Source organism: Abrus precatorius, unplaced genomic scaffold (genome assembly GCF_003935025.1).
Source record: "Abrus precatorius isolate BTA unplaced genomic scaffold, Abrus_2018 Scaffold3, whole genome shotgun sequence".
Lineage (NCBI taxonomy): Eukaryota > Viridiplantae > Streptophyta > Magnoliopsida > Fabales > Fabaceae > Abrus > Abrus precatorius.
The window spans coordinates 35,466,318-35,484,903 of NW_020874373.1; the positions used below are offsets into that span (position 1 = coordinate 35,466,318).

Consider the following 18,586-nt stretch of genomic DNA (forward strand, 5'->3'; position numbering starts at 1 on the left):
CCAGAGTTAATTTTGAATTGAAAGAAAAATATAAAATATTTGAGAAAAAAATAATTTATTGGAGAAATTGATGGTCATGTTCCAGAGCTAAGCCTCTGGAGACTGGAATTACATAGTCACAAAAATTATTGAAGATGCACTTCCAAATTACAAAGTATAAAAAAACTGTAAATATCGATGCATCAATTCAACCAGCAAGGCAACACACCTTTGCGTGTTCTATGCATTCGTGTGTTGAAATTCTTACCTGAAGCTTTGTATGAATAATAAAAAAAAAAACATAAGGTTCAAAACTCAAGCATATATATTAAGTCACCTTCCAACCATTGCTTCTTCAAAACTCAAAAAAGGATGCACCTACAAAAGCCTCAGTAAGGAAAGCTGATTGGTTCTTGTTGAAGGGCTTTCTCAGCAATCTCAGCTTGCTCCTTCTGGTGAACCTTGAGGAAACCTGTGGCTGTGGCCGCCGATGGAGCACGACCAACATATTTGACATCATCATAACCTCCCCTACCTACAGCTTTCACCGAAGATATAAGTCGAGGTAAGATGTAAGTGTATCCACCCATGTTCATTGGCTCTTCTTGACACCAAACAATCTCTGCATCTGCAATAAGCAAATCACAATGAAATTGTGAGACAATGAACCATATACAGTTTAATGCACAATAAAACACTACATACTTGGATATCGTTTAAGCTCTCGTTGGACAAGGTCGTAAGGGAAAGGACAAAGCTGTTCCACTCTACATATTGCAACATCCTTTGCATCAACCTTTGTTCTATGTTCATCAAGTTCATAGTAAATCTGCAAGCGATGGATGAATTTTGGAGTTACAAATAGCATGCTTAGAAAAATAATGGATACCCTAGACATAAAACTGACTGCGATCGAAGTACCATTAAAATTCATAAATCTAAAATCCACCAGATGAAAGAGCATAAAAACTAGTTTTTGTGAAGATGGCTGGTTTCTATTACGAGTACTATATACCTTTCCAGAGCAAAGTACTAAACGTCTAATACCCTTCTCAACATCTGAGTGGGCATTTTGGTCTTTTATGAGGCGCTTAAATCTGGTTCCCTGTTTGTCAAAACCTGGGTGCCCTTGAACATCATCAAACTCAGATAAATTTGATCTGCAAGCCTTACTACGAAGCAGGTTCTTAGGGGACATTACAATGAGAGGTTTGCGGAAATCTCTATGTACCTGCAAGAATAATAGCGGAACATAACTTTTAGTGATAAAGTCTGCATTAAATCAATTGAGGAGTGCCAGTAAAACACTCTTAGTTATTGGCTTTTTGATTTATTAAAAACTACAAAAGTACGAAAAACAAACATTAAATTAAGAGTGGGAAAGATTGAGACTCATGATTTATAATTTTCAATAAAATTTCACCAATAACTAAGAGTGTGTTAAAAAGAATGTGTTTGAGAGTGTTACTATCATTTTTCTAAATTAATTAACTGTACCAACCTGCCTCCTTAGAACATGGAAGAAATTAGCAGGAGTTGTGACATTCACAATCTGCAAATTACATTCCTGAATTTGTTTCCGAAGAGTTGGATCCATCTCAGGGATAATATAAGGATTGTCATCAGCCATCTGAAAGAAATTAGAGAACATTTGTTGCTTCAATACTATACAGATAAAATCAGAAGATGGACGGATTGCAAGCAACAAGACTAAAAGCAGTTTGAGAAGTTGCAGCAAGATAGCATCATTTACACGAGAAACATAATTTAAACTACTAATCTAAATTTCAGAAACGAGGTCCTTTTTCACTTTTCCCTTTTGTAATACGGAACACAGGTGGCAAACTCTAATAAGTATGGTTTCAGTTTCAGTGTTGTTCCTTGACATTACCCTTTGTATCCCCCCAAACTACTGCAAATATGCAAATTCAGTATTTAGAGTCTACTTGAGACAATGTAAGTAAAGCATATATCATATATAATTATATATCTTACGACAAAACAGACACAGCACACGATCAACAAAATACATTTCCTAAGTATCAGTGCCATTCAGTTCAAGTTGACAAGCAAATATCAAAGTAGCATCATATAAATCACTAGAGGTTACCAATCAACAAATACAACATATAGACATGAGAAGGACAAAAAATAGCCAAAGCTGGCAAGCAAACGATTTAAGCAGAAGGAATAATAGCTTAAATTTATTTTCAAGAAAATTAAAACATAGATTCAAAATCAGACCTGAAGAAAACGTTCCAATCTTGCACTTGAATGCTCAGGGCCCTGGCCATCATAACCATGAGGAAGTAACACAACAAGCCCAGTCTGCCGGAGCCACTTAGACTCACCAGAAGCCAAGAAATTGTCAAATATCACATGAGCCCCATTAGCAAAATCACCAAACTGAGCCTCCCAAATTATCAATGAATTGGGATTTTCCATTGAGTAACCCAATTCAAACCCAAGAACACCAAACTCAGAAAGTGAGCTGCACATTGTTTCAAAAGCTTCTTAGATAAGAGATAAATAGGGAAAAAAAATCATCAGTTCAATAAATGTATCAAGAGTAGATTCTAGAACAGTATCTTAACAAAGATATCAAACAGAAGACTGACTGGGACCATATTATTCCAATTTCCTAACTAGAATTATTATGAAATGTGATGTGACCCAATATTTTCTACACTCTTTTAACATTTCACGAAGCACGTTTACAAAACTTCTAAACGGCACATATAGTTTTACCAAAATATTAAGAACAATATAATTGACAAAACAATCATGTCACAAATCACAATAAACTAGTATTGGAAGAAGAGGGAGGGGAGGGGGAGAGGGGATGGAAGCATTATATAACTATGATTCAGTAATCAGGGTCAATCAATGAAACACATTTAGAAAGCATATAGATAAGGCACAGCAAAGATAGATTTCAAAGTCTAAAACAGCTATAACAAAACATGCCCGATCACTTTACCAGTAAGATATTAATCCAAAATTGCCTCGTGACTGAGGAAAAAGACAAAAACAATAACCATGTATATACAAATATATTTTACACACTTATAGAAATGTAAGAATCTTTACATATAAATTGTAATAACTACAGAACAGAATTCATTTAAAAATAATTAGGAAACAAGGAATGCATAACAACTGTAAAGTTAAACAGTATACTCCAGCTTTGTCACGATTTTGAAATACTCCAGCTTTGTCACGATTTTTAAATCATGTCAGAGCCAAAGGCATGCAAGGCAGAGATTTTATATCTCTGCAATGTAGGATATCAGTGACATAATAAAAGCAACAAAGCTGAAACAGGCAAGATAACTATGTGTAAACAGAAGAAAGATTACCTATTGCTAACAGTAAACATCTCTTCGTCTTGGTTCATTGTAACATGGTCAAGTGGGCAATATTTATCCCCTGTTGTCTGATCATGAACAACAGCATGCCGGTGACTGAATGTTCCCCTTTCAACATCCTGACCGCTTAATCGAACATGGTTACCTTCAATAAGCAAGGTAGCAAAAGCAAGTGCCTCAGCAAATCCCCAGTCAATATCTTCCCCAGTTTCAATCATTTGGGCACGTTGTTCATAAATCCTCTTCACAGCTCTATGAGGTGTGAAATTTTCAGGGATGGTTGTGATTGCTTTCCCAACATTTTTCAAGATCTCTGGTTTCACACTGCACAGGAAAGATCACAGATTTCATCAGTGGCATACAAACAATAGAAAACACTCTAGCAAAAAGAACATTAAATTTTCCATACCCAGTGTTTCGAATGCGTGAAAGCTGTTCAGGTGACTTGAAACCAAGCCAATATGCTGAAAGCCAATCTCTTCTTTTTGGAATGTATTCTTTACTAGCCAAAAACTCTTCATTTAGAATTGATGTGACCTTCTTGTGTATCTTGTCGATTTCATCTTGTGTCAGCTCCCCTGATTCCAAAAGCTTCTTCTGATAGATATCAAGAGCTGATGGATGGCTTCGGATCACCTATATTAAACCCACAAAATTGCAAATCAATTAACTTGTCCAAAAGCAATATGCATGCAAAAATAAGAAAAGCATTAAAAACAAAGGGCTAACCTTATACATTTTAGGCTGAGTAAAAGATGGTTCATCAATCTCATTGTGGCCAAATCGACGGTAACATACTAAGTCAACAACCACATCCGAGTGGAAAGTCTGGCGCCACTCAGCAGCAAGTTCACAGGCATGAACAACTGCTTCCACATCATCACCATTCACATGAAATATGGGAGCATCCAAAGCCTTGGCAACATCAGTGCAGTACTGTGAAGACCTGCCAGAGGTAGGATCAGTTGTAAATGCAACTTGGTTGTTGAACACAATGTGAATTGTCCCACCAGTAGAGTAATTTGGAAGAGCACTTAAATGTAAAGTTTCATAGACCACCCCTTGTCCAGCAAAACTACCATCTCCATGAATCAACACACCCATATTTTTCGTTCTGTCCACGTCATTTGAGTAATACTGCTTGGCTCGAGTTTTCCCAACAACAACTGGGTTGACAGCTTCCAAGTGACTAGGATTTGCCACCAACGACAAATGTATCCTCTTGCCACCCCTAGTAGGGCGATCATAGGACGTCCCCAAGTGATACTTAACATCACCAGTTCCTGTGTAGAGTCCAACCTCATCCTCAGGCTGAAGACCACCGCTAAACTCGCAAAAAATCTGCCGCAACGGCTTCCTAACCACATTCCCCAAAACATTCAGTCTTCCCCTATGTGCCATTCCTATAACTATGCTCTCAACCCCGAGATCAGATGCCCTATCAAACATTTCTTTCATGCCAGGAATAAGAGTCTCTCCACCTTCAAGGCCAAACCTCTTTGCAGAGGTCCACTTGGTGGCCAAGAAATTCTCGAACAGAGAACTCCAAGCAAGCCTGTCAAAAATAGCCTCACGCCTCTCCCTATTGTATTGGGTAGGGGTAGGAGTTTCAATCTTATCCCTAAGCCAATTACACTTTTCACGATCTGCAATGTGCATATACTCATAACCAATGCTTCCACAATAAGCCTGTTCAAGCCTTGTCAAAATGGATCTAAGGGTTTGAACAGGGCGATTCTCAGACAAGAAACCAGACATCCTCCACACCCCTAAAAAGAACTCTCTATCAAGATCAGCCTCAGTGAAGCCATAAAGTGCAGGGTCCAAATCCTCAGGAATTACCCTTTCCTCCAGGTTCAAAGGATCCAACTTGGCCTTCATGTGACCATTAACCTGGTATGCCCTCACCAACAACAACAACCTCATACTCTCCTGAATGGTTTGACCAGAAATCCCAGGTGAGGTTGAAGACTGTCCCACAAAGTTCCTAAAGAAATTGTCCCAAGACTCATCAACACTGTTGGGATCAGCTTCCCAAGCCCTTTGAAGCTCCTCCAAATACACACTACTTGTTCCATCTAAGAAGCTATCAGTTAACCTTGAAAGAGGAACAGCACGTGGAACAGGTGCAGCTTGTTCCTTTGATTTGAAAACCGTGGTGTGGAAACTTCGGTTCTGTGATGATGATGGAAGAACCCTTGCCCTAGACACAAGGTGTGTGGATCCACCATTAGAAAGGGTTCTCCTAATTGCATGCTTTGCAATGCTTGTTCCAGCTCTAAACCATGCCATGGCTCTATCACCAATATGATCCTTTTTATCTTCTCAAGGTTCCACCTTTGTAATCACAACACATCTGACACAACCATATACACACACCCACAAAATTGTTAGCCAAAAATATATAATTTTTGTTCAAAATTGAAGAAAATAAGAACACCCAGAAAGGGAAAAGAGGGGAAATGCAGTTTGATGGAGAATTTACACGGAATCGACGGCGATAAACGGTTCAATTTCGATGGATTGGTGTGATGAAAGATTGGTGGATCGGAATCAGAAAAAGAGGAACCCTAGTGGCGTTGAAGCAAAAGGAGTGAGAAAGAGTTGGAGAGTGTCATAATGGGAAAATGCGAAAATTCAACGCTTTGAATTGATTTAAGGTTGCTTTGTATTTCCACGTTGGCTGCGTAATCTCGCATTTCTCGAACAAAAGAATGTGTGCCCCTTTCTTACCTTTTCCTTTTTTCATGGATATTGTGTATTAATTATTAATTATAATTTTTCGAAAAATGAGAAAGGTTTACCAAAACTTTTTACATGGTAATATGAATGAATTAGAGTGAATTTCTTGAATTAATCATTTAAATATCAATATATTATTATGTTGATTTTAAAAATTAAATTTTATTAACGTAAAATTTTATAGGACTGATAATATGGTGATAAACTAAAATTTTGAGTTACGAGTTTATTCTGTAAATTTAAAAATTGTCTAAAATTTATAACTACTTTACTATATTTATATAACTTTATCTTATTATACTTTTATAAAGTTTGTTGTAAATAATTTTATGTGAATATAATAACTCTTCTTGCTTAGTTACGTTAATAATTTTTGTGTGGCACCACTAGTTGTAATGAATTTTGAATAAATTGGTTGAATCTTAAATAATTTTACAATTTTATAATATAAATAATTTATATTATAGTTTGTTAAATATTTTATATCTTTAATTATTCTATTAATAATTAATGAAAGAATCGTTAAATTAATAAGAGTAAAAAAAATGAATCACATGATTTTGTGGTATAACTATTAATTTTTTACTATTTATAGTAATTATTCAATATTTTTTAAAATTAATGCCATGACCTGTAAATATTGACTGATTTTTAAATCAATCAAAGAATTTAAAAAGTGTTTCAAATATGTTAGCATTGATTTTACAATTAATTAATGATCCATTGATATATTTTATACTTTTAAATTATACACCGTGCAAATTAATGTTTCAAAAATTTTACCCTATATAAATTTATAGTAATTGTACCATGTGATGATATTGGGAATTATTTATAATATTTAACAAAGTTTTATTATAATTAAAAAAAACTTTAAATTCAATTTTTTTATTTTTTTAAATATACTTATTACCCAAATTAATGGTGGTATTAGACTGATTTTCATTAAATTGATTAAATCTATGATTTTACAATCTGATAATTACAATCAATTACATTACAATGCTCTAATAAAACTTTATTATTAATTATAGTAATAATTCATGAAGGAATAATTAAATTAATAAAAAAAGCAAAATAAAATTTATAAAACAAATTTAAATCTATCTACATTGACTTTGTAGTGTAATTATCAAATTTTATTTATTTATGATGACTATTCAAATACTTTATAAAATTGATGATATAACTAATAAATGGTGACTGATTTTTAAATTAATCTAAGAGTTTAAATTACCGATAGTGTTTGAAATATACTACCATTGACTTTATAATCAATTACTGATTATTTTAATATATTTTTTAATTTATAAACAATATGAATCATTATTTTATAAACTTTTAATAAAATTATACTTGTATGATAATATTAAAATATATTTATTATATTCAATCAAGTTATACTATAAATTAAAAAAAATACTAACCTCAACTAGTAATAGTAAAATTTTATTCAAAAAATATTTATTATATTTTTATAATTTTAGTATAATAAATATATACTCTTTTTCATAAAATAAATTATTTATAAATGTTGAAAGTCAACTTTTAAGTCAATGTTAACAAAACTCTTTAAAATATAATTTAAATATCCTTTCATTTTCCTTTCTAACATTTTTACCAAAATTAATATTAATAAATAAATTTCAATAAATTGATTAAATCCAACAAGTTTGTAATCCTATAACCACAATCATCGGTATTATAATTTTCTATTACATTTGCATAAATTATATTCCTAATTACTAATAAAGAAGTTACTAAATCAATAAAAATAAAAAATGTACACCAAATTAAAATCAGTGACTGGTTTTCGAAACAATCAGAGAGCTCAAATTGCTAATATAATTATGAATCCTTCCTTGTCTATTTGTTTTGATTTCAAATTAACAATAAAAATATTTACTTTTTCACTTTACACATCTTAAATCCTTTTTAACCAACTTCGGAAAGCATATATGAAGTGTAATTTCCTGTGAAATAGCAGGGCATTTTCTCTTTTTCACCCCCAAAACTTATGGTTGTCTAAGATTCCTGACCCAAGCATAAAACAGGAACGTTTAAGAATACACTTTGCAATAGATAGAAGTTTTTTCTAGAAATCAATCTGAATCTAATCAAATAAGGGTTTTTTTTTTCTTTTCGTTTTTGAAGAGTCAGATTGATTACAAATGAAAAAGGAGAGTGAAGCAAATGAACTAATCACAACAAATCCAACAACTAAGTGGCAAAACACTTAAAATACTATCTTCAAAACATAATCTTTGCAGTTGGGAAATACAAGGACAAATACATGTTCCCACTTCTAATGTCATCAAAATAACTATAGCACCCATATGAGGGTAAGTGTTGAATCTGCAACGTCTGACTGCAGTTTCTGATTCTTTTCATGAACCACCACCACAGCAGGCTGATTTCTGACCAGCTAGACCCCCATTGCCTGCCTGGTCTGGTTGGTTAATCTTGATAGTTTGGGGCTGAACCACACAAAAACATACTATCATCATTTAGCAATAAGAAAGAAGCTATAATTGCATGCACTTCCTTCAAGAGTTAGCATTGAAAAACACCAGTCATCACCTCAATAAGTTTAAAAGCAAATAGACTTTTATGATACCAAAATTTAGTCCTTCTCAGAAAGAAACATCAATAGAGTAAAAATGGACAACAAAGTAAACAACATACCTCAGCCTTAGAGTCTGTGTCAGCAAGCCTTTGCTTGATATCTCTTGCTATTGAAAAGAAAACCTCCTCCACATTCATGTTTGTCTTTGCACTCTGCAAGAGTTCTTCCAATGTAAATATAATGAAGTCACATGTAATTAAACATTTAAATGATAATGAGAAGGTCAACCAAATTCTACTCACGGTTTCAAAAAACTTGATACCATACTCATCAGCAAGAGCTTGACCTTTGGAGGTAGGCACAGCCTAGAGGAGAAAAAATGGAAATTGGAATCAATGGATTACAGACAACAGTAATGTAAATAAAGATAGTTATAAACAGACACAAAGAATGTTCAATGTCATAGCAATGAGAAATGTGGCTTGTGCAGAGTCAATCATTTATCAGCTGCTTGGCCCATTAATTTAACTCCAGCCAACCAAGTTGTAAGATGTAGATAGAAAAGCACCCTCAGAGCTACATACCCTTTTACTTTCATCCATATCAGCCTTGTTACCCACAAGTATCTTGTTTACATTGTCAGAAGCATGTTGTTCAATGTTGCGAATCCAATTCCTAATATCTTGACAGAGAAGCAAGAAATATTAAAATGAAAGGCAGGCAAAATGGACAAAAGAAATTTAACAACAAAAGCAAGATTAGGTCGTCCACATAATTCAAACTAAATCACAGAGAAAGATTGTCAAAGGTAACACGAAGAGAATGGGCAGAAAGAAGAAAACACAATTTGATGAATTAGTGACAGCTAAAAAGAAGTATACAAGAAATATTCTCAAGCATTAGTGCATAAAAAAGTTCAAGAAAATATCAGAAGAATTTGAATGCAATTAGGGAAGGAGAGTACTATTAAAAGATGCTTCATCAGTAACATCATAAACGAGCAAGATGCCCATGGCTCCACGGTAATAAGCTGCAAAAGGGAACAACATTGTAAGAAAAGCTTTTCTTTCATCACAAAGTAGGACATTTATGCAGAGTATGAACTTAAATTACAGTCAATTCCAAACAAATTTATTATGAAATAAGACAGGGAGCATATTAAACTAAAATATTATGTCCTTTTACGCAAGTATAAAACAAGTTCATGTTCACTTTAGATTTATGAATTATGATTCATAAAATCTGGGATGATTCAAATTAATCTCCAAAATTGAAGGTTCCTCCAAAAAAAAATCTTTAAAATTAATCAAACTTAATTTACTAAAATTGTCTAACAAAATTAGGGTCTTATTAACATTTGTCTATACAGTCAACTTTTAGCGACTAAAAGTATAAAGCTTTTATTGAGAAATAAAGAATTTATTGCACTTTTGTACTTCTGATGCAATTAATGTTATTGTTTCCAATAAAAATTTGCACATTTAGTTGCTTAAAACCAGTCTAAAAGACTTCTGTTTAACAAAATTCTATGAAATAATATCCCTTAAGTTTTGATTTTCAATTATCACAAATACAACACCTTAATTAACTTTTATTGAATCATTAAGGAAGTTTGATGATTATTATTACAGCCACTATCTATGAAGTCTAACACTTCTAATGCTAAGTCAACACATCATCGGATGATAGCATCAAACAACTTTAAGTTTAAACACTCTCTCTCTATATATGTTTGTGTGTGGATGCAAACTAAATTTGTAATGTGTTGGACCATACAAACATGTATTAGACAAGCCATTTTGAAGAGGACAAAACAAATACCTGTGGTAATGGTTCGAAATCGCTCCTGACCTGCCGTATCCCATATTTGTAACTTAATGCGTTTGCCATCAAGTTCGATGGTTCTTATCTTAAAATCAATGCTGCAAAATAGAGTATTATAATATGAATTTATTTCCATCAACACACAAACACTCACACATACATATATATTAGCGTTTCTGCAATTCTTTATGAGTAGACAAAGACTAGATGAATAGACCAATCCTATAACCTCAACATGATGTGTGCATTAAGTATGATGTTCGATAAGTATGACATGCCACACGAACTCTAGGTGTTAAGTTCTTACATTCTATGTTTTTCAAAGCACATCAAAAGAAAAACAGGACAAATATTCCAGGAAGCCTTATTAATTCCTTGGAATGCAATATAGTCACTGCTGAATGGAGACATTGATACAAGGATCTTGATATCAACAATAACAGAATGCAATAGCCAGTAGATCCCATAGCATTTTCACAAAGGATAAAGAAAAACTAACATATACTAACCCAATGGTGGTGATAAAACTGGTCGTGAAGGAACCATCAGAAAATCGCAAAAGCAGACAACTCTTCCCCACTCCTGCAATTGTTAGTCAGATAAAAATTAAGAACAGACAAAAGTTCAAGTGATAAATAAAATTGACAAAGAAAACAAGGTGCCATGATATATATGCACACACTCAAATGCACAAATACAATAAATAAATAAATAAAAAGGTATTTCTATATGTTTTACATTTTGGAAACACAACGATACTGGACCAGTGGACCTTTGTCGTGGCATGTTGCACTTTGCAGTTGCACACTAGTCAACCTGCTTTTTAATTTTGTTCTTTTTTAAATATAAAAATCTTTTATAAGTTCTAAAACAACTGACCAAAATTTCAGAATTTTTAAGTAGGTATAAAATTTAAAATAACTACCCATAAACTAAGACTTATTTTAAGGATTAGAATTGCATCTTCAAGATGCCAAAATACATAATCATACGTGTATATTTATGTATTACGTATGGGGGCAAATTTATGCATTACATACATATATTTATATCCACACACAGATGGCTAATGAATACTCAATGACTCAGCAACAACAACTACAACCAAGTCTTATCCTGCTACAATGGTTATTAAATAGATTAGTCTACTCCATTGGACTCTACAAAAGCCATATTTTCAGGAACAACCATTTAGAGTAAGTTCCTTCTTTTTCAATAGATTCTCCAAAAGTTTTTTTCTATCTCTCTCTACCACTTCTAATCAAATTACATATCCATTTGAATTATATCCTTTTTTCTGAGTGGCGCCTTTATGGCTCTACTTTTTACATTACCAACTCACCTAAACTTGTGATTTTTTTATCATCTCCATAATAGGTGCTACTGTAACTTTCTTCCCATTACAAGAGAGAAAAGGAAACATATGCCATGTAATATGTACATGAACAGTTATAGGAAAACAAAGTACGAGCTTTTCTTAGCCTTGTGTTCACATGATCAAACCACCAGAAGTGAGCTTTCCTCCCTAAACACTTCAAAAACTTCACTGCATACATAATCTAGAGCTTTCGGCCACACCACAGTTAACAATAAATCTCCAAATTAAAAAATAAATAAATAAAAAATATAAAGTAAGGTTTCCTTATACAGTTATCAGAGACCAACCAGAAAATGACATTTAATATGAGTAAAAACCATAAATTGAAACGACCCCGTAATTCGAAACCAAAAATGGAGCATCCCAAATAATCAATTATCAACTTTTTTGTTCAGAAACCAAACAACTAAAACAAACCCAAAAAGCATTAAGATCTAAAATCTGAAACATGCTCTTTTATTTAAAAAAAAAAAAAAAAAACACACACACACACACACACACAAAATCGCAGAAGAAGGGTATGCATAACTAACCACTGTCGCCAATAAGAAGAAGCTTGATGAGATAATCGTAATCGGCACGTGCCCTCGCAGGTGGTGCTGCCATAAGTGCCCACACAACACACGCAAACTCAAAAAGACTCTCTCACGCACACTGTTTCTCTTTGTGTAAGTGTTGAAAAGCGAAAGGGGTGAAAGAGATCAAAGAAGAGAGGGATCGAAATGGGTTATGTTGTGTCCTGCTTTTGGTTTTGGGAGAGTATGGGTTCCTTTCTTTTTCTCTCTCTTCCTCTCCGCGTATGCTGCGTGGCCACTCTTTCTCTCTCTCTCTCCCTCTGCACTGTCACACCCTTTCCTTTATTTTATACATCTCCCCCTATTTCTTTCTTTTTAATCCTTGTTACTCATCATAAATAAAAAAAAGAAAAATTATTTATCTAGTAAATCTTTATTTGTAAATATTTTTTAGATATGATTTTACGTAAAAAAACTATTTTTAAAATTATAACTTTTTATTATATTATGTAATTTTTAAATTAAATATTTAATTTAAATTTTATATTTTTAAATTTATGATTTTCATTAAATTTAATATTAATTATATAATATACTCTTAAATTTTTGTTTATAAAATTTATTCTATTTTAATAAATAGCATTTACTTAGTACACCAAAACTTTACTAATCTATGTTTATCTATAATTTACAAGTATTAATATTTAAATAAAAATACTTTTAAGAGGCCGCTTTTAGAACTTATTTTTTAATCATGTCAAGTAACTTTTTTGTTTTTTAACATATTAAGCATTTACTTTTTAATTTAACATCCTGTTTATTATAAATGAAACAATTATTCCGACGTTTGACATATTCTTTTAAAAAATAAAATAATTGATAGTTGAAAATTTTTATAGCAAGTTTCTTAATTGTCAAATCCTCTCCAGACAGAGAACTTAATTTCAGTTTCTTAATTTGTTTCAATTGAACAATGGACGAAATCATAAATGAGAAAAGTTTATGAAAAGTTTTGATTTGGAAAATTTTGAAGATGATGGGGTGTCCCTTTACTTAGTTCAATCCTAAGATAAGAAAATTAACATTTTGAGATATAAATTTTAAAAATACTCAATAAATAAATAATGATAATTGAAATCGTCAACCATTATTAGTAACCGATAATGTTGAAGAAACTGAATTTTGAGGAAGTCACTTGTCACCCACCACCAATTGGTAGAAGTGACGAAAGTCTGTTAAGTAATTAGATTAATTATGGAAAATTAATAAGCAAGTAGTAGCAAAAAATTATGATTGATAATGACGTGGTGGTGATTGATTTCATGATAAAAGAGTGCTAAATAATTTAAACATGATAAAGTAAACATAATATAAAAGTCGAAAAATGTAAAACAAATCACTTTCAAGAATCATTTTTAAATGATAACTTTTTTCCACCAAATATAATAAACATACACTCACCAAAAATGATTTATTGTATATAAGTCATCAAATTATAAGAAATAAACTAATAATCCACACACCAAACACTAAAACACCCCTCCACACAATTATAAAAGGGTTTAATTTTTTTATTCCTTTATGCTAATAAGATCCTTTGATTGGTAACAAAGGAAACGATTCAAGTTCAAGTAGCTGCTTGAAAGTTGTCAAGAGAATAGTAGACAATAAGGATTTGTCAACTTAGTTAAGTAGAAGAAATCGAAAAGAAAAAATATCTGAGAGTAAAAATATTAGTTACTGATTACACGAACTAAACTAGATTTTAAGTATGGTTATTTAAAACCTTTCAATTGAGACCTCTTCCAAAAAATTTTCTCTACCAAAAGAAAACCTTCCATTGAGACGGTTATCTACTCCAGCAGAAACAAATACGAAGTTAAAAGATATTATAACATCTGATATATTTTTCATGGGGACACCATATCTATTATAAATCTACATGATATAACTTTTTAAACAAATTAAGACATGAATACGACAAGGTATATAAAATAAATATACGTGAATTTTATTTTATTTTTTACTTTTAAACATAATACATGTTAACAAGGTATCAAAATTCAAATAAAATATTTTGGTGTGTTTCGTATCAGTTTTTCTTTGTCACGTAAAGCTGATTAAGCAGTCCATTTTATTGGTTCCAAAATGCATAAGCTGTTGGAACAATGAAAAGAGAACAGCAAACTCGGCTAAACTCCTTAATAGCATGAAGGTTTTCAGTAGTATCTGGTTTGTCCATCCCAATTCCATGAGGATAACATATGGACACTGGAATGAAGATAGGCTCTAAAATCTGAAAAACCCAATAATTGCAATGAAGTTAGATTAAACATGATAAGAATAAACTACATAAGAAAAATTCACAATTAGGCATAAAGCTTAAGAAATACACCTTTCTGTCACCTTATCCTAGTTTTGTTATGATCCATCTTAAACATTAAGAAGAAAAACGCCGCTACTTCTCTCCTTTCTTCTCTTTCTCCATCAAAAAGCAAAAACACTTTAAAGATCAGAACATTAAGTTTCAATAACAAAATGTAAGAACCGCTCTTGATGCATATATCAGCAGACAACTACACAATTTTTAAAAACTGTCATTTATTACCAAAATATCCATGCTGTCTCTACTGATATTGAGGAAAAGTTACTGCCAAAGATTACATCTCAGATCGATTGTCACAAAAAACTAGCAAGCAGTCAACTTGCCCGAAGTGCTACTCCTTGTTTGAGGTTGAGACATTATTCTCACCAATAGTCTCCACAGGAACACAAACCATTCTTAAAATGATGAAAACGATTTGCATCCCTTACAATAATCTCCCTCTCTACAAGCTTTGATATAATCTTAATTGCAGAATGACAGTTTACACAAGCTCGAAGATTCTTTGTTATTCTAAGTGTGGTTCCAGGAGCAGTACTAATAAGCCCATAAGCAACAGCTATCCTCTCACTATGAAAACTAAGATTCTCCTCCTTCTCTTCATAATTCAGATCATGCAAAACAGATTCTGTATGTGGGATAAACCCAACCTCCTTCAATCTTCTTTCTAATCTCTGAAGCTCACAAAAAATTTCCTTAGCCATTGGGTGTGACTTGTCCCCTACATGAAATGCTTGTAGCTTCCCATTGATTTCAATTACACTGTAACCAAGGTCCTTACTCAATCCTTTCTCCCTCATCAGAACTCGAACATGTGCAACACGATCCCACAAACGAGAGGAAGCATAGAGGTTAGAGAGTTGCACATAGTGTCCTGTATTGTATGGATCCAATAAGAATAGCTTATTTGCAGCATATTCTCCTAATGATACACGACGATGGATCTTGCATGCGCTCAGAAGTGCTCCCCATACACTTACACCAGGTTCAATGGGCATTTTCATTATAAATGCACAAGCCCAATCCAGATAACCCGCTCGTCCCAAGAGATCAACCAGACAAGAATAATGCTCATTGCGAGGCTCAATTTCGAAGTCTTTCATGCAATGGAATAGCTCCCATCCCTCTTTTACAAGGCCAGTATGATTGCATGCTGTGAGAAGCCCAATAAAGGTGACATCATTTGGAAATATCCCCGCTTGCTTCATTGCATAGTAAAGATTAATGGCTTCCCAGCCTCGACCATGCAATCCATATCCCATAATCATGGCACTCCACATAACAACATCCTTATCAGAACTACGATCAAATACCATACGAGCAGATTCTACACTTCCACATTTTGCATACATATCGATGAGGGCTGTATTAATAAAAATGTCACTTCCATATTTAATCTTGCTGACACAGTCATCCATCCATTTTGCTAATTTGAGGGAACCAACTTGTGCAGTGGCTAAGATTGCAGACCTCACAGTGATAGAATCTGGTTCAATATTTCTCGAGATCATGTCATGAAATAGATGTACTGCTTCCTCAGCATGACCATTCTTTGCATAGCCAGATATTATTGCATTCCACATGATCACAGTCGGCATCTTCATTTGATCAAAGAAAGATCTTGCAACTGTCACCAACCCACATTTAGCATAAAAAGAAGTAAGTGAGATAAGCAAATCAGGCTCATCTTCAAGACCCATCTTGATGATGCTGCCATGAAGAGATCTCCCTTGCTCCAAGTCATCTACATCAGTATAAGCCCTCAGAACACTTACCAGAGCAATCCAATCTGGTTTCACATCAGTATTTCTCATTTGTTTGAACAGTCTCAATGCTTCCATAGCTTCCCCATTTTGTGCATATCCAGAAATGATGGAAGTCCATGAAACAACCGTCCGATCGTATAACTCATCAAACACCACTCTTGCCACACCAATATGACCACATTTAGCATACAATGCCACAAGGCCATTCTGCACAAACACATCCGACCCAAACCCATATCTGATTATCTGTCCATGAACTAGGCAACTCAAACCAAAATCCAACAACTCAGTACAAGCTTTAAGTATATAAGGAAAAGTAAATCCATCAGGATGCACTCCTTTCCATCTCATCCATCTATACATTTCAATGGTATCCCTGAACATATTGTTCCTTGAATAACTCCTAATAATAGCATTCCACATAAACACATCCGGGTTGCGAAATTCATCAAACAGCTTATGGGCATAACAAAATTGTCCAAGATTTGAACTCCCATTAACCAATTTGGTCATGAGAAACCCATTATGTTGCAACCCTGACACAACTAACTGGTTATGTATTTGATCAATGTGTCTCTTGTGGGTAGATTTATCAATGAGAGACGCATAGAAAGAGTCTGAATTGAAACAACGGTCAAGGTTAACGAAATGTTTAGGGTGAAAAGCTGATGAAGAATAACGACATTTGATAAACTTGAGGAACAAGCAAGCGGGTATTTCAAAAGCTGTGCACTTTTGGCATTCTGTAGTAATGGAAGATGTGCTAAGGAGTTTCGAAGCCATTGACCTGTGTCCATTATCTTTCAATATTTGTTTGCAAATTTTAATCTCATATCAACAAAAGCACTTCAGTTAGTTCAATTGATAACTAATCTAAAGTTTCTGGTTTCTAGCTTCTTGAAACTCTATTTCCTGTCACAACCTGTGTTATATACCACATTGAAGCATTTAATCAAACGCATCGTGGATGTGAGCAAGATTGGAAATCTTGGAGTGCTATGATCCTTTACTGCTACATTTAATGAGAGATCAAATAAAATAAAATAAAATAAAGATGGATAGAAATGGAATAAAAAAAATATGTTGATTGGATATATAAAATAATCAACCTTTTTGCTTAGAAACCAACACCCAAATAAAAAAACCAAAAAGCAAAAAGATCTAAAATCTGAAACATGCCCGTTTATTTTCCTGACCCACACTTTATGGAGCTTTATTATATCTTTTTCTATAATTTTTTTAAATCATTCACCCACATTTTTTTATAAAATATGTATTAAATAAAAGGAATAATTTTAAATTATCCTCTCTATTTTTGGTGAGTGTATTATCTCTATATTTTATCAGTTATATTAATTTTAATTTTTATATTTATCCACTCCAGAATAGTATGAGTAGCTTCACCCTGCAAGAAAGGGTAGTTAGTTGTATATGAACATGAGAATATCCCAATGATTAAAATCAAATTTGAATGTGAATCAACATTGTTAATGTGAAGTCATGTGGCGTGGAAGTGAAGTTACAAATTACCATTTTTCAGTCATGAATTGTCATTCTTTGAATAACTTAATTTAAAGCGCTAAAGGATATAACTCTATAACTCATCTTTGAATCGGGGGAGTTAGAAAGAAAAAGACAAATAAATAAATAATTAAGCCAAAATATAATAAATAATATGATATGATAAGAAAAAGATAAAAAAATAAATAAATCATACATTCATATAAAAATCTTAAGTCTTATAAAAAATAATGACACTTGAGCCACCGTGAGAACCTTCTAATTTAAAGCGTCAAAAGTCAGAACTAACAAACAGAAATTTCTTTTACAAAACTTCTTAAACAATTCCATTGGTGTAATTTGTGAAGGTGATGTACTAATTAATTATGAAAAATGTATACAAAAGACAAAAGGAAAGGAAGAAGAAATTTACTTTGTACTAATTAATTGTGAATAATCTATACAAGTCAACCTGAATGTGATTCAAGGGGAATATATATGTGCACATATACATAGAAACACTTATTTATGGTCTTGTGATTGGAATCAGCACATAACTTGATTG

At 32.9% G+C, this 18,586-nt stretch overlaps 3 protein-coding genes across 3 annotated transcripts; all 3 read right to left on the minus strand.

Moving 5' to 3' along the window:
- Window positions 1–41: 41 nt before the first annotated feature.
- LOC113862044 (2-oxoglutarate dehydrogenase, mitochondrial-like) lies at window positions 42–5,986 on the minus strand. The gene is made up of 9 exons (XM_027495203.1): window positions 5,833–5,986; window positions 4,077–5,703; window positions 3,757–3,983; window positions 3,339–3,671; window positions 2,224–2,470; window positions 1,481–1,609; window positions 995–1,210; window positions 685–808; window positions 42–607 (listed from the first exon to the last, which is right to left on the minus strand). The coding sequence occupies exons 2-9, from the start codon at window positions 5,637–5,639 to the stop codon at window positions 369–371; spliced, it is 3,078 nt and encodes a 1,025-aa protein (XP_027351004.1). The 5' UTR covers window positions 5,640–5,703; window positions 5,833–5,986; the 3' UTR covers window positions 42–368.
- Window positions 5,987–8,114: 2,128 nt separating this feature from the next.
- LOC113860845 (ras-related protein RABE1c-like) lies at window positions 8,115–12,721 on the minus strand. The gene is made up of 8 exons (XM_027493369.1): window positions 12,391–12,721; window positions 10,989–11,061; window positions 10,477–10,577; window positions 9,620–9,685; window positions 9,240–9,337; window positions 8,958–9,020; window positions 8,775–8,867; window positions 8,115–8,566 (listed from the first exon to the last, which is right to left on the minus strand). The coding sequence occupies exons 1-8, from the start codon at window positions 12,461–12,463 to the stop codon at window positions 8,477–8,479; spliced, it is 657 nt and encodes a 218-aa protein (XP_027349170.1). The 5' UTR covers window positions 12,464–12,721; the 3' UTR covers window positions 8,115–8,476.
- A 1,065-nt stretch (window positions 12,722–13,786) lies between these two features.
- On the minus strand, window positions 13,787–17,646 carry LOC113860843 (pentatricopeptide repeat-containing protein At3g12770). The gene has a single exon (XM_027493367.1). The coding sequence runs from the start codon at window positions 17,302–17,304 to the stop codon at window positions 15,121–15,123; it is 2,184 nt and encodes a 727-aa protein (XP_027349168.1). The 5' UTR covers window positions 17,305–17,646; the 3' UTR covers window positions 13,787–15,120.
- Between the last annotated feature and the right edge of the window lie 940 nt (window positions 17,647–18,586).